Source organism: Sinocyclocheilus grahami, unplaced genomic scaffold (assembly GCF_001515645.1).
Source record: "Sinocyclocheilus grahami isolate Dianchi unplaced genomic scaffold, SAMN03320097.WGS_v1.1 scaffold29.1, whole genome shotgun sequence".
NCBI classification, from domain to species: domain Eukaryota; kingdom Metazoa; phylum Chordata; class Actinopteri; order Cypriniformes; family Cyprinidae; genus Sinocyclocheilus; species Sinocyclocheilus grahami.
In genome coordinates, this window is record NW_015505208.1 from 1,107,564 (window position 1) to 1,132,460 (window position 24,897).

The following is a 24,897-nucleotide window of genomic DNA, read 5'->3' on the forward strand; positions in this document are numbered from 1 at the left end:
CAGTATAAAATGCACAGGTCAATCAGAAATGAACTGTAATAGAGCCTGCAATCGATTAAATGTTACACATAATACAGGACCCTTGTTCTCCTCCAGCCCTTCAACAAGCATTTGGCATTAATGCCAAAGCTAATGCTAATCTAGTCACATTTTGCATCTACTGTTATATCTATATCCCAGATTCCAGTTAATCATTCACATCTGCAGATTTCTGACTTTTATCAAGACATTGGTGCAAGTGAAGTCAATAAAGGATGGAGGGAGTAGTGAAGTTGGCATATGATGCAGTGTTGCCATGCCCAGCATTTGGTGGTTAGTCTTGGCAAACCCTAAACATAAGAATGAGGAAGAAATGTTCAGTAGTATTTATAAATTAAACTGAATGACAACTCTTCTATGCAAGGCAAAGCGGAGCAATATAAATGTTGTAATGCAGGCAAATAGAGAGATGCATTATTTTACTTCAATACTTTACATGTGTGTGTCTATTACATCCTTAAAAGGACACTGACTGCAAACAAATATCAACAGTGCAGTTTAACATGCCAACATCCCAGAATAATGGGAACAGAACATACTAAACGTTCCCATTAAAATAAGTTGATTTTTAAAAACGCATACAAGTGGTAGTGACTTTCCTGAAAAACTCTCTTATTTTCTCAGTATGCCGTCGGACAACAGGACTAAACAATCATCCCGCAATGAATTCAGCAATCACAATACGGATTTTAAGAACCCGAAAACAATTAAATAAAACATACATGCGCGCACACACACACTCCCTGTGAACATTTAAAAGCATTCGAACCCGAAACCATATTAATGAAGTTAGTTTTTAACCAATGCAGCCTGATTTTTACTGGAGTAAATAATCTGCACTTCTTCATTTCTTCCACAGGAACAAAGAACTGCAATGCCACTTTGCCACACAGTCACGGTGTGTTCGCTTTGCTACACTTAGGTTTGTACATGAATTGCTAGTCATAACAGGAGGAGACAGTGTTATCCACATTTTTTCACATTCTCACAACAGCAGTAGAGCACTATATATAATCATAGATTCACACTGGGATATGACATACGGTGTATTAGTGTGTGAGGACGCACAAAAATGAAATCGAAACATTCTTTTAAAAAAAGTCACGGCAAAGTCCATTTTGGACGAAAGTGGTGAAATAAAAACGATAAAATCAAAATGCCTGCCACAGTTCAATTGTCATTCCTGCCAAAAAAAACAGTAGGTCCATGGAGGGAGGTTGTGCTGAAATCAGCGGTTGGTGGCTCATCCACGATCGGGAACTTTGATGTTGGAGAAATGGAAAAGGGCTGGGATGGACTCAACCTCAGTAGTTTCGTCTTAAGATGGTGAGGTAGGCCTCGTCACAACTTTAGAAGGTTCAAAAAAGGGCTAAAACTGGCAGGCTGCTTTTGGCTTAAGTCTTTATTCGCTTGTGCGTCTCTACAGGGATCTGCAGCATCCCGCATCTTTCAGATCTTAACGTCCTCTTGGACGCTGAGTTGCGAGAGAGTCTTCTTAATCCGCAGAGCCGTAAGCCGTGCCGCTCCATTGGCATACCAACACTCCCGCATGATCTTCCCCATCACTCTCAGCGCCTGCGGAGAGAAAACCCAAATAAAACTTGAGTTTTCCAGCCTCTCTCACAAGTATGCTTGCGAAGGCTGTATTTTCACATTGAAAAATCCCAGATGGCACGCATGAAGCATATTGCACTCAAAAATGGCGTTTCAAATTGGCAAGCATGTTTGTGGTGAATGCTGCACCATTATTTGTGTTTTTTCTTCAGTGTGGTCTACTGTTATCATCAGTTCCACATGTACCAGTCCTAAAAGTCATGTATTGACTGAATAAACTATGGTTGGTCACTGGAAATGTCAAAGTTGGAGGGTCATGAGTTTTTACCTCGTAGCTCTGCCACCAGTTGGGCACATTGGGCCGTAGTCTCTGCTCACACACCACCTTCCTCATCTCTTCTATAGAGGGGTCGGAGGGCACTAGATCATAGTAAGGAAGCTGGTAATCTTCATGGATGCCTGAGAAAATAGTAAAAATGTGAGCTGATAGGTTCAGCAAGTTTATTGCTGAATGGCTCAATGCAACGTTTTATGTCATATTTTTTTCAAGATTTCGTTTTATTGCTCATGTGTAGCAAAATAAATCAGCATTCAAAGTCACATGGGGAAATATTACAGCTGCAACCAAATATTCAGGATTGGGAGCTGGAGGCAGGACTGACAATTCTGCCCTCGTATAATTTTCTACTCTAGGCCTCATCATATATGTAACTGTATGTAAACCAGTAAACATACACATCATTACATAGTAAACCAATTAAAGCCTAATAATTGTATTTAACTGCCAAAAAAAAATACTAAATACATATTCACACAACAAATTAGGGCTACATAAATTGGCCAAAAATGATTACATAACTATAATTAAAAATAAATATTTAAGTTACAACATTTTACAGGAATTTCCACTAATCAGCTAAAATATGAAATGTGATTAAAAGATAGTGATGCTTTTTTCCAGGTTTGTCAGTAATTTTCAGTATTTACAAAAACTCACCAAGCTGTTTTTATTTGATCAAAACACAGTAAAAATAGTAATATTGTGAAATTTTATTGTCATTTAAAATAACTGCTTTCAATTTAATGCACCGAATTCATTTCAGTGTCACATGATCCTTCAGAAATTATTCTAATATGCTTATTAATGCTGAATAAATGGTACTGAGACACGACACCTAAAACTCTATGGCTCCTACAGCCAGTGAAAGCACTGATATTAAATCACATTTGCTAAGAGATTGTGGGTGGAAGATAATTTAAGCTCCTTTTTCCTCACCTCCAGCATTACACCGTCGTGCAATCTCCCAGTATACCAGTCCCAAAGAGTAGATATCAGCACACTTGAAAGAATCAAAATGCTTCATGTTGATCGTTTCATCTAGTACCTCTGGGGCCATATATCTAAAAGGCAGAATAAATTCACATCAGGTAATGCAGTTTTCATAGTTACCTTTATAGTTACATTTACATGAAGCAGCCGTTAACTGAATGTGGTAGAAGTGCCTGACAATAGATGTACCTTTTGGTGCCAACCCTCTGATTAGGTGCGATGTCAATAGTATCAGTGATAGACTCGTGCCGTACAGCGAGCCCCAGATCTGCTATGGCACAAGTACCATTCTTTTTCACCAGGATGTTTTTAGATTTGAGGTCACGATGTGCAATGCCTGGTTTTCCTGTGGAAGGAGACCATCGTGATTGAGTTTGGTTTTGTGAGTACAGGATTTGAGAGATTTTACAGTTCAGATGTAGAGGCCGACATGTCAAACTGATTCATTCATAATTACCCTGTGTTCCCAGGATCTCCATGTGCAGATGTGCCAGGCCGCTGGCCGTTGAGAGTGCTAACTTAATCATCCCCTCGATTGTGACGGAGTAGTGGTTGAGATAGTCAAATAATGAGCCATGTTCATGATAGTCTGACACCAGCCACAGCTGTGTCCATGTGCCATTGTCTAAGAAACAGACACAAATATTCAAAGAGATTTAGGGATGGATGAACTCACTGTCTTTATATGTTTGATCAATATATGAAATATATCAGTAATCACGTTATGATGACAAATTACTTAAAAAAAAACAATATTAATTTGTATAATATTAAATATTAAAAAGCAAAAATTAAGTAAATGTAATATAAATGTAATGGATGGATGGATGGATAAACAAATAATTATTTTAAATAATTACAATACTATAGATTAGCATTAAAATATAAAAAATAAATGTTTAAACAATAATTATATGTAATATAGATAGATAATTAAATGTTTTAACAATATATCAATTTGATTATATGTAAGATAGATAGATAGATAGATATTAAATAATTACAATACTACAGATTAGCGTTAAAATATAAAAAATGAAACATGCAAGATAATGTTTATATGTAAGATAGATAGATAGATAGGATTTATTCTTTTAAATAATTATACTATTATATATTGTGCTAACATTAAAATACTAAAAATTAAATGGTCTAAACAATATAATATATTGATTTGATTATATGTAAGATAGATAGATAGATCCTTTGATTCCTTAGACTCCTTACCTTTATTATCAGCAGCAATGAAGCCCAAGATGTTCTCATGACGGAGCATGATGGTCTGGTAAATCTCAGCCTCACGGAACCAGGAGCGTTCCTCTCTGGATGAGAAGATCTTCACAGCCACATCCCCTCCTCTCCATCTCCCCCTCCATACTTCCCCAAAGCGACCTTTACCTATAATTTCCTGCAGAACAATTGTCCTGGCCACTGTTCGCTGAACAAACAAGGGCAGACCTGCAATGAGAAAACTCATTAGCACACAAACAACACACTACTCACATACAGGAGGAGGACAGAGGCACAGCTTACCAGATCCTGAACCGGAGGTGGACAGATCAAAGATGAGATCCTGTAAGGTCTTGTCTTTGGCCAAGTACAGATGATCACAGGACGGATCCTCAACGTCGAGTCGCTGCCGATGGTTATAGTTGCGCTGGTGGTGCTGGAAAACGAGCACTCCCACGATAAGCAATAAGCAAAAGAGGAAGACCGGGCCTGCTATCACTGCCACCAGCTCTACAGGACCCCAGCTGTCCTCTTTACCTTCAGTAATCCCTGAAAAAGATGAGTAAAATGCACTTTACAGGTTGGACCTAGACGGATGGACCAATATTAAAATTCTGTCCAATACTGATAACACGTAGACAATTATTTTCATACTATGATAAAAGGTCAATATTAAAACTCTATACTATTTTGTATAAATAAATTGAAAATGAACCACTAAAATTTAAAAGTAATAGTTTTAAATGCATCCATAAGTGAAATTAGGCATCACATTATAATGTACAGTATGAAAATCAATTATTTTAAATAGAAATATTTTGTAATATTATACTGCATCCTTAAATGTAATATGTGACCCTGGACCACAAAACCAGTAATAAGTCACACGGGTATATTTGTAGCAATAGCCAACAATACACTGTATGGGTCAAAACTATCAATTTTCGTCTTTTATGCCAAAAATAATTAGGATATTAAGTAAAGATCATGTTCCATGAAGATATTTTGTAAATTTCCTACCGTAAATATATAAAAACTTACATTTTGATTAGTAATATGCATTGCTAAGAATGTCATTTGGACAACTTTAAAGGCAATTTTCTCAATATTTAGATTTTTTTTGCAACCTCAGATTCAAGATTTTCAAATAGTTGCATCTCAGCCAAATATTGTCCTATCCTAACAAACCATACATCAATGGAAAACTTATTTATTCAGCTGTTAAAAATTAAAATGGACCCTTATGACTGGTTTTGTGATCCAGGGTCACATATTTAAATAATTGAATACATTTAAAAAGGTAAATAAACAAACAAACAAACTTTTTAACACTAGTGTATTTGGCCTGTACTCCTACCGCTGGGAATCTGGAGGTTGATGCTGTTGCAGAAGTCCGTATAACAGCAGTGTGTGTTGAACAGGCCTTTGGCGCTCAAGCAGTAGATGGGCTGTCCAGGTGGTACCAGGTTGACACGGGGAATGCAGATCCGAACTTGCTCCTCCTCCTGACCTTTAATGTGGGATGTAGAGGCCATGCAGGCCCCATCAGTCTCACAGACATAACCGCTGCTCTCACAGGCAGTGCAATTACACTTAAGAGCTAGACAGAGGAAGAGAGAGAAGAACGATTAAAATATGTCTCTAAATAACTGCAATATGTCTTCATCTTAATGTCAGATTCTAAATGAGGATGTATTCAAGTGGATTTTTAGTGAACTGTGCTAACTCAAAATATCCACCAGAGAGCAAGCAAGACCGATATAAGGACATAAAGAATCACTGAGTAAGGTAACTCAGGCCAGACGCACTGCATGCAGAGTTCAGTTCGCTACCAAACTACATAACATGAAACTGAATCCGCCACTGCAGATGAACCCAAACAGACTGTGTATAGCAGAAGCTGGCATGGGATGGCCTGATTCGGAGCCCCACTGCTGCACCTTTATATCAGCAAAACACTTTTACAGACTATTGCGTTATTGTCAGAACTCAGTTTGCAATAAATAATGAGCAAGACGATTAGATTTGACACGTAAGAGGTAGTAGGAGCAACAGTGCATTCAAATCCAACTGAATGTAGATTTTTATTATACTAAAACAGAGAAGCAATGTCTTAAAATGGTTTATTATTTATTAAAATAATCTCGAACAAAAGGGGGCTTTGGAGTCAAGCTGGTCTATAGGATTTTAATCACCCTTTTATTGTCTAATCACTGAGAATATGCTCGGTTCACTAAAATATCTAAAAATCAAAATTGTTTATCTTCTATTGGCAAGGTCGTTGTTAGATTTTGGATTGGATACATGGAGGAAATTACACTTTTGTTCACCGACCAACTTGGCATGGTTAACATCAGATGCGGGAAAACGTCCCTGGTTACTGAACATAACCTCGGTTCCCTGAGAAGAGAACGAGACGTTGCGTACAGCTTTGCTGACGCATTGGGGAAACACCTTTCTCCTTAGAATACTGAAGCCTGATCAGCGCTTCGCTCAAGCACGTGAAAATTGGGGGGGCGCGGTGCCCCTTATAATCCAGTGCTTGGCGCCATTTTCCTCAGAATCTTCGACTGAATAAGACCTGAGCGAAGGTGGCACGGCACGAACAAAACGTCTTGTTCCCTTCTCAGGGAACCAAGGTTACGTTCCCTTTCGAAATGTCTCGACATTGGGGAACATATACAGTCACGCCGTGTCTACTGCCAAGGTCTTCCAGCTAGAAAATGGAGACACAATGCAGTTTGAAGTAGAAAATAGGGATGGGCATATCGATCCTAAGTATCGATATATCGATACTGACGCGAGTATCGAAAGTATCGATACTCAAACAGAAAATATCGATACTAAGGTGTGTTTTATTTACCAGTGATTTCGTTTATTTAAAATAATAATAATAATAATAATGCGTACAAATGCATTGAATTAAACAAATAACCTTTGTTCGCAAGTAATTGTGTAGGATATATCTATTTTCCTGCTCATCTGAACACACGCAAATGTTGCAAGACAGAACCAATCAATCAAAGAGAGCGTTCACTCACTTCTAAAAGTGCATTCAAACAGGGCTGCGTTTCCCAAAAGTATCATAAGAAAGCATTAAAGCTTTTGGGAACAGCAGCCCTGAACAATGCTTATCAGAGGACAGAAAAAAACATATGTTTGAGTTATTTCACAATAAACAAATCGTAGCCTACATAGTTTGTACAATTACATTTATTTAAATTGAACGTTGAAAGATAATATAGATCATGTTCTATTCAGTAATGTTAATAGAAATCATACACTGTCAGAACAAAAAGGTTGCATTTTATGGATGCAACAGCCGGTCACTGGCAGTCCCTTATGATAATGAACCATGGTTTTACTAAAGTGACCATAGTTCAACTGTAGTATTTGTAGATTTAAATCATGTGTAAACAAAAACACATTTGAACCATGTGCAAACAAATATATAACCTAATAAATTACAATTAAGGCGTATTGAATGTTAAAATGCATTTTAAACTAAGTTAAGTGGTTATCATTACCCATTTTACTCTTAGTAATTTAATAATTTAATACATTTCATAATTTAAAAGTTTAGTTCAGAAGTATCGTATCGGTATCGGTATCGACGATACTGCCTTGAAAAATATCGGTATCGTATCGAAAACAAAATAAGTGGTATCGCCCATCCCTAGTAGAAAAGGGCACATGCTGCGCAGGCGGGGATATCCTTTGACAGACTCGCTAGAGCCAATCAGAATCAAGTGAAAAGGTTCCCTATATTTGCATGTCAGCAGAACTGGTTGAAACCCCGTGCTCTAGAAGGGAGGGCGGGGCCCAGGTAGTCACTAAACGAGAATGAACGTTCTATAGAATGATAGAAGTGGTGACAGTCAGTGCTTACTAACAAGAGAACCACATTGAGATAATATTAAAAGTGGCACAGTGCATTGCAAGTCCTAAGAGAAGCAAACACATATAAACACACACAGGTTAAAAAACCTGCACATTCCGATAGCGTGTCCTGGAACGAAGCAATGTGAGTTCAAGGGCTACTAAGCCAGTGATATATGATACATTGCATTAATGCAGCGAGCGACCGACTCTGTGCTTCAGAGAATAACATAAGAGGCCCGACAACAATAACCATGGTGAGAACTAGAGATGAAAGCGCAGGCGGCGCCTGACGTAAGAGTCTATCGGACCTAATGGAAACCCGCACCATAAGCGAGGGGGCGGGGGCTCCTATTGCTGCCGTAGAATGTCACCCACAACAGCCAAGTAATAGCAGTGGTAATAATCAGAGATCTTATCTCGCTTAGCTTTCCTGAACTGAAAGGACCCGAGAAGCTAGCGAAGAAACGTCCAAATTATAAAACCTGGCAAAGGTGTTCTGCGAGGCCCATCCTCCTGCCAAGCAGATTTCCTCCATAGATATACCCCTTGCCCATGCCCAGAAGGAAGCGATGCTTCTTATGGCGTGGGCACGCACCCCGATGGGACAATTTGTATTCTGTGTGTCATAAGCCAGGGCTATCGCGTCCACGACTCAATGAGATAGCCTCTGTTTCTATACCGGTAGACCTTTAGTACGACTGCCGTTACACACAAAGAGCTGTTCTGAGAGTTTGAAATTCTTGGTGTGCTCGACATAGATGCGCAGAGCGCGCACAGGGTGAAGCGGCTGTGGAGGGGGTCTTTCCCCGTCCACAGGCTCACTCTGGGTGAAAGCTGAGAGAGTTATCACTTGGCTCCTGAACAGTGTTGAAAGCACTTTAGGCACGTAGCCCTTCCTTGACTTAAGAATGACTTTACGGTCATTAACACCAAAGCTCAAACAGGATTCGCTGACTGAGAGAGCATGTAAATCCCCGATCAGCATGACAGAAGCAAGCGCAAGCAGAAGCGTTGTCTTGAGAGAGAGCACTTTAAGTGAGGCTGACTGCAGCGGTTCGAAAGGGGTGTGTGTCAGGGCATCCAGGTCCAAAGTCAAGTCCCAGGAGGGGATTGTGGTCGGGCGGGGAGGGTTGAGCCGCCTAGCGCCACAGAGAAATTTATCCACTAAATTGTTCTTGCCAACTGGCTGTTTGTCAATACCATTATGAAAGGCTGATATCGCAGCTATGTATAATTTGAGCGTGGAGGGCGTGCGGCCGTCATCGAAGCGCTCTTGTAAAAATGACAGAATAATGAATGAGATCGAGCAGGTGGCTGGATCCATGTTCTTTGAACTGCACCGATTCGTGAAAACTTTCCATTTATGAGTGTATAGGCGCCTGGTGGACGGGTCTCTCTTCAGAAATGGTTCTCATCACTTGCTGAGGTAACGATGCTGAAGTGGACGGACTCTGTTGAGTGGCAAGACATGCAGGTCCCACAGCGCCAGGTTGTGGTGCCAGATTGAGCCGTTTGCCTGGGAGAGGAGGTCCTTCCTCAGAGGAATAGGCCAGGCAGGGCTCGATAACATCTTGAGAAGGTCCGGGAACCAGGGCTGAGTGGGCCATTTCGGCGCAACTAGCAGAACTGGCTCCTTCTCCTGTCTGATTCTGCACAGCACCTGATGCAGGATGTTCACTGGAGGAAAAGCATACTTGCGAGCTCTCGGCCAAGGGTGGGCGAGCGCGTACACTCCCAGAGTGGAGGGCTCGGTCATGGAAAAAAACCTTGGACAATGAGTGTTCTCCGCTGATGCGAAAAGGTCTACCTCCGCTCTAGGGATGGGCGATATGGGCTTAAAAATATATCACGATATTTCTGGTATTTATTGCGATAATATCAATGACGATAATTCAGGGAATCCTGTTTCTTTAGAGAAAAGTATTATCTTTCCTATTTTTACCCAAAATAGGGTGTTGTGAGCATGAATGAGTACACACGTAATGTAAAGACTGTTTGACTCATACTGGAAGCCGGAGGGCGCTCTTGCACAGAAACTCCACATATCCATAGCAGAAGTAATACTACTGACGACACTCCAGGAAGGTATCCAGTTAACGCTGAATAAAACGCACAACGGAGATAGAGACATTTTAACTGATCAAACTTGAGGAAAATAAACATATGATTGGACAAAATATATGGTTTATCTGTGTTCTTCAATCTTGGGCATTTTTATAAGGAAAGTATATTTATAATGCAATGTTAATCGACATGGCCTTTATCACTGTATATAATACCATCATTCTGTAATATGAAACCATGTTTGATCACTAAAAGAAGTATTTGAAACACTCGACTATGTTATTAAGTTAATTTGGAGAAAAAGCATGTCAATAAATTATAACTTTGTTGGACAACAGGTTTGTAAACAGGCTCATACACATGCAAAACTGTATCGTACACGTGCTACTGTAGTACATTTATTCAGACCGATTTTTGTGCACTGTACAGCCCTAACCAAACCAGTTACAGATTGTAAAAGGAGCTCGAGCTCCTCATTTAGTGATATTGGCTACACCTTCTCAATTTCATGTCCGCCTTCCGCGATGTTGCTCCTCACTGTCGCACACAGAAATATGTCAAGAACTAGACTTTATCGCTATTATTGCAGGAAGACTAATTCTTATCGGGGGGAATATTTTTTACCGGTATATTGCAAACGATAAGATATCGCCCATCCCTACTCCACTCATCTGAATACATTCCAGATCATGCTCATGGTCTGGGAGTGAAGTCTCCACTCCCCCTGACTCACTCTTTGCCTGGATAACATGTCTGCCTCGCGGTTCAGTTGGCCGGGGACATTGACGGCGTGAATCGATAAGAGATGCTGATCCACCCACAGTAACAGACTCGTCGTGAGCGAATGCATCCCTGGCGATTTATATACACTACCACTGACATGTTGTCCGTGCGGATGAGAACATGTGTGTGATGAACTTGAGCATAAAAACTCTTGAGTGCCAGGTGAACTGCCGTGAGCTCCAGGCAGTTTATGTGCCATTTTTTTCTCCTCAGCTGTCCAAATGCCGGATGCAGGAAGCATCTGTCGTGATAACTTTTCTCTTGCAAATCTGACCAAGTGGGACACCTTGCGCATAGAGAACTGGGTCCATCCAAGGGGCCAGAGTCTCTAAATATCTGCGCGTTACTAATATACACATCGAACCTGCGTGCAAGGCTGATACAGGAACGCGTGTCTTCAACTGCATCTGAAGCAGCCCCAAGTGGCACACCACTGAGGTGGCTGCCATCAGACCCATAGCTCTCTGAAAGCATTTTAGGGGGCGTGACTTTCCCTCCTTGAACACCGCTAGGGAGTTCATTTTGGCTCTCGAGCGCTCCGGCTTGCATAGATATAGAATCCAGACTCACACCCAGGAAAATTATATTTTTTGCACATTGAATGGGAGCCCTAGACACTGGAGGTGGCTGATGAGAAAATTCCTGTGGTTGCAGAGCTCGCTCACTGAGGGAGCCATAATTAATCAGTCGTCTAAGTAGTTCGCTACTCGCAATCCAATCAATCGAAGAGGGGAGAGGGCTGCGTTCATGCACTTGGTAAAAGTGCGTGGAGCTAAGGAGAGGCCGAAGGGGAGTACTGAAAATTGATAGGCCACTCCCTCGAAAGCAAATCTCAGAAAACGCCTGTGACAAGGGGCTACCTGGATATGGAAATGAGCATCTTTTAGCTCCACTGAAATAAACCAGTCCCGGGGCTTAACGAGTGATAGGATTAGTTTCAGTGTAATAATTTTGAATGAGCGTTTTGCTAGAGTGCGATTCAAACGACGCAGATCTAGGATAGGGCGAAGACCGCCATCCTTTTTTGGAACTAAAAAATAGCAGCTATAAAAACCGGTCTCGTGTTCCTCAGAAGGCACAAATCCACGGCTCCTTTGCTGAAGAGATTGTGTATTTCTGCTCTTAGAACGGGAGCATTTGTGGCTTGAACTCCCGATGTTACCACGCCATTGAACCGGGGTGGTCTGCATGCGAAGCGTGCAACCTCTTATTATCTTGTTCAACACCCACTCTGATATCCCTGGTAGCATTCTCCACACTTCCGCAAACTGTGAGAAAGGCTTCAGCATGACAGGAACTGACAGCTCGCTGCTAAGTGACGGGGCTGTGAAGGATGTGAGTGTGAGTGACAGTGGGAAGAGGAAAAAAGCTATTTTGTGAGGTTGTTTGGTTTTTATTGCACAAACATGTGGAACAAACACAGAACAACATTCTTTGTCCTCGCCCTCCGCAACTGGTGGGGAGGCGAGGGGAACATGCAGAACACAGCCTCTTTTTGCTGCTGGGCTGTCACTGTTGTCGAACTTCAGACTCCTCTTCCCCTGAAGTCCGTCAGGAATGTGACTGGGCATCCTTGGCCAGTTTCCCTGACTCGCAGGGTCCATGCTGTTTGGGAGGCGGGTATCGCTGATGTCACGAGTCCTTGGGACACACCGAAGGCTCTGGCTGTGGGCGGGGCTTTGGAGCTGTATCGGCTCCTGGTCCATATGAGGAGCACTGAGCGGATGAGGAGCGCGAACGCATGGGAGGTGGCTGGCCGGTGCTTTTTGGTATGAAATGCTTCATCGCCCTCAATTACTTTTGAGCCTCTGAGAATCGCTCCGCGAGGAATTCCACCGAGCTACCAAAAAGCCCTGAAGGATTGATGGGGGCGTTCAAAAGTACGGCCTTTTCTGCGTCCTTCATATCTGTCAGCGTTAACCATAGATGTCTGTCCAGCACGACCAGGCTACCCATGGCGCGGCTGATCAACTACGCTGTCATTTTAGCGGCTCGCAGGGCAAGATCAGTGGCACTGCGAAGCTGCCTAAAGATTTCTGTATCCGGACCCTGCTTGTCCAGGCGTTTAAGCATCTTCGCCTGGAAAAATTGAAGAACAGCCATTGAGTGGAGGGCTGACGCTGCCTGGCCCGCTGCCACGTATGCTTTTCCAGCGATATTTGCGGTGGTGCGGCAGGGCTTGTTGGGGTGCACGGCTGCAAAGGTCACCCTCAGTGACGTGGAGGGACAGAGATGCGTGGCAATGGCCTCCTCAATTGGCGGGAGTTTTGAATAGATCGGCGCCATCCACAGATGTCAGAAGTTCAGAGCCGTGGGCACGAGGCGAATACGGGGCATACCACCTCTTGGACACCTCTTCGTGTACTTCAGGGAAGAATGGGGCGGGCCTTTTTTGGGCCGGCCTCATGGCATCGACTGGGCTTAAGAAACCATTCGCCCAGCCTGTTCCACTCGGGTTCCGTGGGAGGGGACCACTCTAGGTTCAGCTCTTCCATCGCCTTAGAAAGGATGCAGAGCTGTTCTTGATCTCCGTGACCAGGCTCGTAAATCTCGCTAGAAGACTGAGCGTCGGAGTCCAGATAATCCACCGGAGAGAGTTGGTCTGAAGAGCAGGAGGCATGCGGGCGTTGCACTGATGTCAGCTCGCTGCCAGCAGTGCTGGTTTCCACGACCAGTGGCCGTTGCTTCTTTGTCTGCAGCACTGGTGGAGCGGCAGAGGAGAAGGGCGGCGGATGGGGGGGTAGAGGCGTCACCGAGCATGGGGGCTTTTCTTCTACGGAGAGTCCTGACACTCATGGTGTCGCAGTGAGGGTAGTTGGGCTCCTCAGTGTCCTCAATGCGTCAATTCTGCGTGGGCAGAAGACGCACTTGTCATGATCATCAGGGAGCTCTAGAGGTCCCGAGCATGAGGAACAAGTTTAAATGACATGTCGCATCTTCGCCAGAATGCTGAAAAGGACTGAATACATCCACTTATGCGATGAATCGATGACAAAGGAGTGGCTTCCAAATAATTGAGGTAAAGGAGAAAGATTCTGAGGGAAATGGCGCCACGCACTGCATTATAAGGGGTGCCACACCCCCCAATTTTCACATGCATTGCAGAGCAATGGCGTTAAGTAAATCAGGCTTCAGTATTGTAAGGAGAAAGATGTTTCCCCAATGCGTCAGCAAAGCTGTAAGCAACGTCGAGAGACATTTCGAAAGGGAACTCAAAATATCAACAAAAACAAGAGATCACTAGGTATGTTTATATGCACTAATTTCCATCAATTGGAATACATCTAATCTGATTTAAGATTCTAAACCTTGATGACATATCTTAAGAAATCTTTAGCAAATAATTTGTAAATATTCAGTTTCATCCACTGACTATTTTGAAAATAGTCAAGAAAAAAAGTACTGTCGAAGTACCATAGAACAGATGTTAAGACTTTTTAAGAAGCTTGGACTATACATGCAATAATCTATAATACTAAAGTACAAAATGAAAAGACTTCCATGGTAACACCTTAAAAAACATGGTTACATCACGGTACCTTTTTGTTGCCTAACCTTAAAAGCCTGAGGGCATAAATAAACTATATCATTAATCTTGAGGGGCATTCAAATGGCCCAGTGATGGACGACCATCTCGCCTTTTGTAACTTTTTTTAGACCTGTCATCACCATTGTTTATTTTTGTGTCTCTTCACCAGATCAGACAAACTCAGACAGGATGCGATGACGGCTGGTGAGGGTGACCGAGGTCATGACATGAGGGGTGGCGTTCATACTTCACTGGCGCCCTCGATTTTATCCGAGCCGCATACAATGGCAGACCACTCAAAACAAATTGCAGTGGTTTTAAAATAACAGGACTTCAGACGCTTGACTGCTGATCACAACAGGGCCCACCAAGGGACAAAAAGCGCTTTAATGCCCAGTCTTTTCTGGGCGTCTCTGTCAAAAATGTTCTATTCTAATCCTCTCTTCTCATTTTAACGCTTTTCTTTTGGCTTTCCCACATGTTCAGGCCTCAGTTTTTACTTTGTAGTCCTACTGTCACTCATCTCGCTCCACACACTTAATTGATTTGACTCACTACGCTTCCTCACACAGTTTTTCGCACACAGGTTTATTGCACAACTTATGGCATGCAAGTGGCAGAACCACACCTTCCTGAACAAGTGTCAACTTCGCTTTTTCAACGTGTGTATTTGTGTGGGGGTGTGTGTATGTGTCAAGTGTCATAGAGCAAGAGAGGGAGTGTGTGAGATTGTTTGTGTACTCTTTATAAATCTTATAAAGGCTGTGATCTAACAGACACCGAAGGGCACTGCCAGTAACCGTTAGTAGAGCAGATCCAAGTCAACTGAAGTTCACATGCACAAGGAATTTCCTGCAGATTACACGGAGGTAACCAGGCCCTGATAGCGAGAGAAAAACAACCCGGTGCCGTAATAACCCTCTAATGGAGCACACACGATATCATTAAATCACCGGGCAGCAAATAGAATGACCGTAATTGCCTCATAGTCTCTTTCTAAAGACGTCTGAGAAAATGCAATGTAGATATCACAATTTTATGGTTAAAACTCTTAAAGGAATATTCCAGGTTCAGTACAAGTTGCTCAATCAACAGCACTAGAGGCATAATGTTGATTGGCATAAACATTTATTTCTACTTGTCCCTCCTTTGGTTCTGGGTTGCAGTGAGGCACTTCAACATTAACATACAATAGTAAAGCCACAAGATGTAAACAATGTGTATTAACGTGATTTTAGTGTGGAAAAAAATCACTTCCTACTAAACCTTTTAGTGTAAAATTATATTCAATTTGATACAATTTCATGGTCATGGAAAATAATGCCACATTATGAGACAAAATAATGTAATAATAACATTACAGTAAAAATGGCTAGAACAACTTCACAGCTCAAATATCACAAGTTTTAACAGAAGATTAATTGTAAGTGATTTTATATTATCAAAAGCATCACATTCAAACATCCCTTTTCACTTTCATTGAAAGTGCCTCACTGTAACCGAAATTTCTGCCTCAAAAAAAAAAAAAAAGAACTACAACAAGAAGAGGGACAGCATTAAGCAATTAATATAATATGCAGAGACAACTACATGTAACCATTTGTAGACTGATTTAGCTAAAATGTTACAAAAAAAATCTAAACTGTTCTGTTTGAGCATCCTGACCAGTCTGTTAAACTGGTAAAAGTTAAACTGACTCAACTAATGGTGTGATTTGGGGGCAGGGCTATCCATTTTGACGACCAATGAAAGATGAGGGGCGTGTTCGGGAATACCTGTTTAAAAAAACAATCATTATTTTGGCAGTTCTGAATGGTGACAGAAATTACACAGTTCTTTTTTTTAAATCACCATCAAACAATAAGGATTCCAGAGACGTCACAACTGTACAACACAACACTGGTTTTATGTCAGTCCAACAGCTCATGAAATCACAGTCATGAAATCACAAAGCCTCTTCAAGTCAACCATTATATGCATGTATAATGTGGACATATTTCATATTCCAACATGTTTTTCATATAACTGAGAAAAAAAACTCAGCATGATATTTCTCCATGATGTAAAGAGTCATGGTATCAACATGCCAACACTATATTATATCAGAGGAAGCTATACGACAATATGTGTGTGAAATTCTGTACTTTAAGAATATTGTGCATTCACTGAATGTAACCATTTTTGGTGTTGTTAAACAAAGTCGGCATGAAGTGTAGGCTACCTTAGCTATTTTGTAATGCATGTTAAAGATCTTAATATGAATGATTCCTCCATGTGTATACATTACATTTTTTATGAAAGTGTTGTAACTAAATCTTCTGGTGAAAATGATGAAATGACTTCTCTCTGGTGACGTATTTAGGACTTCTCAAATCATTCAGTCTACTTAACCCCGCTCCTCCCCATGTCTCAACATTAAATGGATTGAACCAGTTCCCATCCCTACAACTTTTATTTTGTACTAATCTGTTACAATCGGATGTCTGTCACAACACAGAAGAAAAGCTATGTTGCTATTGCGACTGTAAGCTCAAGGAGCATTTTTTGGTATCTTACACTTAAATTTTTTTTTAACTGATAGCTATGCATGTTTCCACCTCAATGTAAAAAATTAGACAAAGCCACATTGTGAACTATTAAGGCATAATCATGAGACTTTTTTACCGTATTTATTGTGACTTAAACTTACTAAACCAAACCTTCCACAACCACCAAATCACTTATGCTACAGAAACCCAACACTCTTTCCAATTCCTGCAATACAGTCTGTGAAACTTCAAAAAGACCAATCAAAGTTTATGCAAAGCTAGTCGACAACACACCGTGCGTGGCACCAAACCTGCAGCGAGGGAGAGTGAGCGGTTCAGGCCAAACGAGGTCTTGTATGCGCATAACTGGTGGCCTTACACTGGCTCTTTGTGTGGAGATTAAGGGGACATGAGGAGGGATTGGGCGGGCTGTGTCTGGACAAAGGATGTGAGTGGGTTGTGCAGTGGAGGATGGGGGAGTTACTGTTAGAGTGGCTGGGGGTAGGGGACTCCCCTGACATGCTTTTAAGAGCTGCCGGTGAAACAGATACACCAGGACAGAACACAGAGAGGTAACAGAGGGCGACTTACAGAACCCCCAGCTGTGACAGGATTTCAGCCGAGGGACTAGCTGCGATAGACCTTAAAACCCTAGTCTAGACTTGGCTTGACCCAACAGAAAAGGGGGAATTCAGTAAAGGACGACATCAAAATCTCACTGCCAGTGTGAAGTTCCTATCATTCCATTCTTGTTCAGACAGGAAATGAAAACCACTGCGGGAAGACGTGAATGAAATCGCTGCCATTAACAGTGTGCTTGGCTGATCAGGAAGTCTTGTCAACGATGAAGCCGCAAACAACTTCACATTACCGGCACTGTGACTAAAACCTTCACTATGGAACACAAATTTCACAACAACTCCTTCAGGAGTACCAGCTTTCCATGTTGGGGTCAAAGCGAGGATTAAGAGCTCACAGGGTTTGTGGTTTAAACACTCAGAGGCAAATATTGCCCCCTGCAACACAAGCAGTTCTCTCATATCTATTACAAATGGATGGCCAGAGAAGTGGAGGCATTATCTCTTGCTTCACCTCCTCCGGATAATGAAAGCCCATCATCCTCGTCTTCTAGCAGGATGCCAGGGGCTACTGAGAGCGGGCAGACTGAGAGAGTGCAGTTACCCAAGATACATAGAGCTGAAATGAGATCCATTGAGCACCCAGACAGGGAGCTGATTAAGACATGCCGACGCCACCAGACAGAGCGCACACACACACAGACATGCACTCTAAAACACACGTTGAACTACACGCACAAAATCAATGCAGTGAAAGGAAGGGGAGCTTCTTCAGAACCCTCATGTTCAAATTACTCATCTGGTCCAGAGGCATGAATCTCTTTTTCCCCTGAAAACATTCAGAGTTTTTTTCTCTTTTAAAGGGCAGCAGACTCAAACCATTTCATGCGACAAAAAAAATTGAGTTCTTTCTGACAAGTGTAAGAGGTGCATTAGTTTTAAATAGATATACTACCATTCAAAAGTTTCCGGCCTAAGATTTTATAGTCTCCTCTCGTGCTCACCAATGCTGCGTTTAGTTGATCAATAAAATTCAGTAAAACAGTACTATTATTACAATTTAAAATAAATATTTTCTATTTTTATTTATTTTAAAATGCAATTTATTCTTCAGTGTCACATGATCCTTCAGAAATCACTCTAATATGCTGATTAGGTGCTCTGCTCAATACACATTTCTTATTGGTATGAATGTTGAAAAAAGATGTGCAGCTTAATATTTTTTATGAAAACAAATAAATTTTTTCAGGATTCTTTGATGAATAGAAATTTCAAAAGAACAGCATTTATTTAAAATTTTAATCGTTTGTAATAGAAATGTATTTTCACTCGAAAATGAAAATTCTTAAAAAGTCACATTGCTTTTACAGTTTTTAATGGAACTTTTTGGAACTTGATGGTTGAGTTGCGTAACGATACTTCAACAATGTCTGATGGAAATATAATGCTATACGGGTTTGGAATGACATGAATGCACTAAGCAATAATAGAATTATACCTTTAAGCTTATTACAATACAAAATAAAAATAAAATAAAGCTGCAAGATAATGATTTTAGTACTAAGGGAAAAAAGTCAATTAAATTTACTATTTCTAAACATGCACTATAATGTAGGTCAAACAAAGGTCTGTCTCTCAATGTAATCAGTACTGCCCGCCGGCCATTCAGGTCATTAGCAAGGTCATTAATGAAGTGGAGACCAGCTTCAGTCGGCTGTGACCAAGGACTCAACCCCAGCAGCCGGCCTCCCCAGACACATATAATCGCACGCACACACACTCCACATGAACCCACATATCTTTCTTTGCTACACTTTCTATTCTCTGATCTTATATACAAGCACACACATGCAAAATATGGCTTAATGTGCTCCCTTTCATTTCCATAACAGCATTCTCAAAGCACCTGGAGCCCTCCTGCGATACAGGCTTTAAATGTCTGCTCCTTCCTGCCTTCACAGCACAAGTTCATAGACTCTGAGGTTCAGAATATCTATTTTATAATTGTATGTGTTAATAAACATCTAAAAATAAAAAATGTACTAGATTTAAAAATTTGCATTAATTCGCATAATTCTCACCCTCAGACCAACCAAGATGTAGATGAGTTTGTTTCTTCGTCATAACAGATTTGGAGAAATTTAGCATTACATCAACCTCACCAGAGGATCCTCTGCAGTGAATGGGTGCCGTCAGAATGAGAGTCCACACAGTTGATAAAAACATCACCATAATCCCCGTGACTTCAGTCCATCAATTAATGCAGTGAAAAAGTTAATCCCCTGTTGTCCTGTCACATCAAAATCCACTGTATTTATTTAGAACTGTTCTGGACGGTTTCTGCTTCTAAATGCTTGATCGGTGCATATTTCTCTCCTGATTCAGACAAGACAAATTTTCATTGAAGAAAGACTTACAAACACACCGCTTTTCATTTCACAAGACATTAATTGATGGACTGGAGTCGTGTGGATTACTTTTGAATTATTGTGATGTTTTTATTAGCAGTTTGGACTCTCATTTTGACAGCACCCATTCAGTGCAGAGGATCCATTGGTGAGCAAGTGATGAAATGAGTGATACATTTCTCCATATCTGTTCCGTTGAAGAAACTCATAAACATCCTGGATGACCTGAGGGTGAGTAAATTTTCACTTTGGGTGACCTATTCCTTTAACTCACTTTTTCCACTTTGCAGCTGTTGTTATGAGAAGTGGAACAAATGAATGGTAATTTTTTGTAAGCAAGTGAGTCACTCATAAAATGTAAGTTTGAATGGGTTATTGTGCCATTCCTGAAGAGTTTTTCACCAAACGTAAATGTGGGAGAGCAGGGCGTTAATGCTTCAGTCTGGTCTGTGTGTGAAGGGAAAAGAAAAATGTGCGAGAGAATGAAAGATGATGAAAGCGACGCACCCTGCCTCACGGCTGTCTGCCTAGCTCACAGTGCCCATATCACATTGCTGTTGTTTTCTCAAACAGGCCTGCGAGAAGCGTCACACAGACATCTAGAAGCTTGAAGACTCATGACAAGCCAGTTTATCAAAAACAAACAAAAAACTGCATGCTTACTGAGAAACTAGGCAGTCAAACTGCAAGTCCAGAGCCTTGAAACATCGAATCGCCTAAGACTGCTTGGTTTCAGCAGCACCTCGATGGAATAATTACCATAACATGGTTGGAGTCGCCAATCTGTTTCATTTCCACTAGTCTGTGTCCAACTACTGGCAGCTGTGCAAACCCATCACTGGCAGCCCAAAAACGCCTCTCGCGCTACAATCCGCTCACTGTAGAGTCTGACATTGAGCTGACCCAGTCAGACGTATATTACAGGTGGGATCTGTCTGTTTAGCATTTCCTATCAAGTTCTATTAGAGCATTTGGCAGCATTTTGAGCAACACAACCATTTGCGAACAGTGGGAGCGATGCTTCTCGGAAAAAGATGAGTCACCAATTAGAGATCACAGATTGCTGAACTTTCTCAAATCGTCGATGAAAATGGCCCCCGCTGTGTTACATTTCATTACACAGTCTTAAGTGATGTCTGGAGCACAGCAAGTTTAAATGGGGAAAATGTCATTTCAAATTTTACAGACCAAAAAATCCACACTTATTAGTATTCTAGTTGATCACACTACAAAAACGTGGCCCAGTTTATATTATAAATATATTTTGTTGACTTCTATATCATCTGAACAGCATCACACTGATTTGCAGTTTTGTCCTTCCAGAAAATCTCACTAGTGTTTCCAAGCATAAACTGTTATTGTGCTGTGCCGTGCGACCACAGACATGTTTATTTGTGCTGTGGATGTTACCACCATCAGTTTGGCCATACAAAAGAAAGGCAGACTCCCTTGACAGGCCACTGAATAGGGCTCATTGCCCACATTTCCATTACAAAGGACCAGACTCCAAATCTGACTTGAGTCTGAACTTGCTGAATGACCAGCTTCCCATCAAACTCTACAACAAATATGTACTTGCCAGGGGTTATAAAACACAACATTGGTTTTCTAGAACCAGTAAAATATGAGAATAAATTAAGAAATTTGCAATATTTTATGCCTTATGGCTTGGCAATAGCAATGGGGTCAATGAGGACTTTTTTCATCAGTCGAAATACACAATGCTGATTAATGTTAAGAAACACCACCAGACTGTTTTGTAAACAGGGTATACCACAGCAAACTATGTACTGTCAACCATATTTATGATATAATCTACCATGTAGCTACAAACAAGGCTGGTCATTTTTAAATGAATCACTGGAATTCATGTTGAGTTACATGTCACAACTAGTAATGGGAAGTTATTTCTGTGAATCGGTTCTTTCGAACATTTTTCTGAACTTAAAAGGTCTTTGTTATTAAATCTGTATAAAAAGAAAAATCATAGAAACATGTCAGTCATCAACAATGAATGGAAGTAAAGCATCAAAGTAAAAATATATCCAAGGATTTAACAACACCTTATATAATATCAGTTTTAAACATTTTTATTTACATTATTTTTATTACTTGAAGTAAAAAATACAATTAAAAAAAATCAGCAAGAAAATCGAATACAAAAACGAATCTGTGATTAATTTAGGTCATGACGAATGGCTTTGTTAGGAACATTTTTCTAAATCGAATACCTATCATTTTACGTCATGACCTATTTACGTCACCATGTGGTTCCTGACACTCTATTATGGTATTACCTGCTGCACAAACATTCTGCTAGTTTTTCTTTTATGAATCGACCATATCCGAAAGAGATGGTTGGTGAGTTTGGAGCTCGAAAAGCGGTCCTGTTCGCGAACAAATCCTTCAGACCGGTAGTGTGAATGTGAACCGATTCAACCGATTAATCGAAAAGATTCGAATCAGAAGCGCGATTAATTTACGAATAGGGGGACATGGCTCGTCACAACGTGCAAACCGCCGGGGAAGGTTGGCGTTGCAAGTTTATTAATGTAAGTTTTGCAACATCTGACGTAAAGAGGGAAAAATGTAACGTTATATATAGCCAAATACATTAAACAATAATGTATTTGGCTAATGTTTTATTAAAAAGGGACAACGAGCAACGCGGTTAAATCCTACCCTAATAGACGAACCTCAGAAATGATACATACAAACATCAATTAGGTGCCGCGAATGAAGCGCAATTCAAAATACAGCACTAGTTATATATGAATAAGAAATGATTTACGGTACAGATGACTGGTTTACAAACCCCAGACAGCGCCATGATGAGCGCCAGGCTGCCCTGTCCAGCACAACACAGCACAGCCTGGCCACACTCTCTCTCCACACACCAGCAGCCTATCAAATAAATACACACAGAGAGAGGTGACACACACACAAACACCCGACTCACCATCGCCGACCGCTATTAATCCACACAGAGCGAGCAGCGCTACAGCAGTTCGTCGTGGAAGCATGACTGCAACATTCCCATCTCTTAGCATTAATGCATTCGTTGTGTGTGATATTGACAAGCGAGCGAGACTTCCAACACAACCACAAACCAACCAACCATACACACACCGCCTGCCAGGCTCGGCTAGACAATAGTGGGTTAAAGGGGTGTGACTAGTTTTAAAGGGGAGGGCTCCTCGCTTGGGCTCCTTTGTTGTGGTGAAATGTCTCTTTACAAGGACTCATTTGTGAATTGGCCCGATGGTCCTGTCTGTAGTTGAGGTCTCATCAGGTTTGTTTTTATTTATTCTGTGTCATATGTTCCAGAAATGTATCTTGTGGCTTTAACATGGACGAATTAAGACAAGTAACACTGCCAATAAGGTTTTATGAATATAAATAATATTAGAATAAAAAAAATGTAATATAATGTAAACAATTTTGAAGTCATTTCAGTAAACGATTGATTGAGAATATAGTTTAAACTGCCATAACTGTGAGTGATATCACATTTATTAAACACAGGAACTTTCTTTTCTTATTTGTTAAACTGTATTTAAAAATGTAATAAAAATATTTAAATTAAATGTAAAAAGTGTTGCAATTGGAAGAAAATTAAAATGATTTTTAAAAACTAGAATGTTATGCCTCATGTTTCAAGAATCAGTGATGAGTTAATCATAAATCATAAAATGTGCTGTACACACACATTCATTATTACAGAATAGTTTGTTTAATGAGAGAACATTTTTTATTTTTTAATGAGAACATTTTAAGGCATGACGTGTATGAAAGCAGTGACACATTTGCAGCTTTTGGATCACGTCTTAGTAGTGATCCAGCAGGAGGTGTTCATTAGTCTCCAGAGTATCAGCATTAATAATTTGACTCCGGAGCCAAAGTTACCTTTTTGAGCTGGACCCACATTGTGCGATGTGTGTGATCCAAAGGGGCTTACAGAACCCCTGTGAGCAACACGAAAAGCATTCAGGACTCCCACAAAAACCACAGCATGGGTTAAGTGTAAGAGACCTCAGACCCTCATAACAAATCACTGATTACAAAAAAATAAGTTCTTGACTTCATCTAGTATGAAAAAGGAAACTGCGTCTTTAGGGAAACAAGTCAAACATATTCCTATAGGAGCGCTCTGGCTTCTGCCAGGACCTCAGGATGTTTACTTCCTCTAAATAGCAGGGCAGAGGAGAACTTGTGATTTTAATTTTGAGGAATAAAGAGACATTTGATGCACTCAGTATTTGTCCTCTTAATGGCCGCATGACACGAGGAGACTCTCGGTTAGTGCATTAAGCCGTATGGGTACATAAAGAATGATGTACAAGACCTAATCTAATTACACTGAAATTCCTTTCAAGTCACTCTCAACGCAAAGGTCAAACACAAAGCGTTTAGAGCTGCGGCCTGCCATCTTAAACCTCTATTGTTACCATTAACCTCTTTGCCTTTGCTAGACTGCATACTAATCTGGTCCCTGGCTGTCTATTGTCTATAAAGTAGGGTCATATCTTTCAATTACCAATCCACATATTTCAGCAGGGCGTTCATATCCGAGTTTTCCAAACAAAGGCATGTGGAATGGGTCCAGCTGATAGAAGGACCTACCAGAGCAGGGCATTGATACTCTACTCAGCCACTGTGCGCTTGTTAAAAATAACCCTCTCTCTGTCTGACCGGACAGGCAGAGTTGGGGTATTATCTCCAGCAAAGCCCCCTCTCTGTGCTTCTCCACAGATGGATATAGCAAGGGTGCAGATATAGATAAACAGGCAGACAGAAATCAATGCCCATCCTCTCACTCCGCCATGCAGTCTGACAGCAAGACAAACGCGACATGCTGAAGGGAAACTTTGGCTCAGGAAAAAACCCCAGAGATAAACATCTTATAAATATCCATCAGTCAGTGGAACATCTGCTCTTTTGGCCTTCTCTGCGTGTCGGTGTGCGTAGGAAG

At 41.0% G+C, this 24,897-nt stretch overlaps 1 protein-coding gene across 1 annotated transcript; it reads right to left on the minus strand.

Moving 5' to 3' along the window:
- Window positions 1-441: 441 nt before the first annotated feature.
- Window positions 442-23,064, minus strand: LOC107570552 (activin receptor type-1B-like). Its single transcript, XM_016256783.1, has 9 exons — window positions 22,885-23,064; window positions 5,511-5,753; window positions 4,457-4,702; window positions 4,151-4,381; window positions 3,381-3,548; window positions 3,113-3,269; window positions 2,870-2,994; window positions 1,922-2,052; window positions 442-1,614 (listed from the first exon to the last, which is right to left on the minus strand). The coding sequence occupies exons 1-9, from the start codon at window positions 22,973-22,975 to the stop codon at window positions 1,489-1,491; spliced, it is 1,518 nt and encodes a 505-aa protein (XP_016112269.1). The 5' UTR covers window positions 22,976-23,064; the 3' UTR covers window positions 442-1,488.
- Between the last annotated feature and the right edge of the window lie 1,833 nt (window positions 23,065-24,897).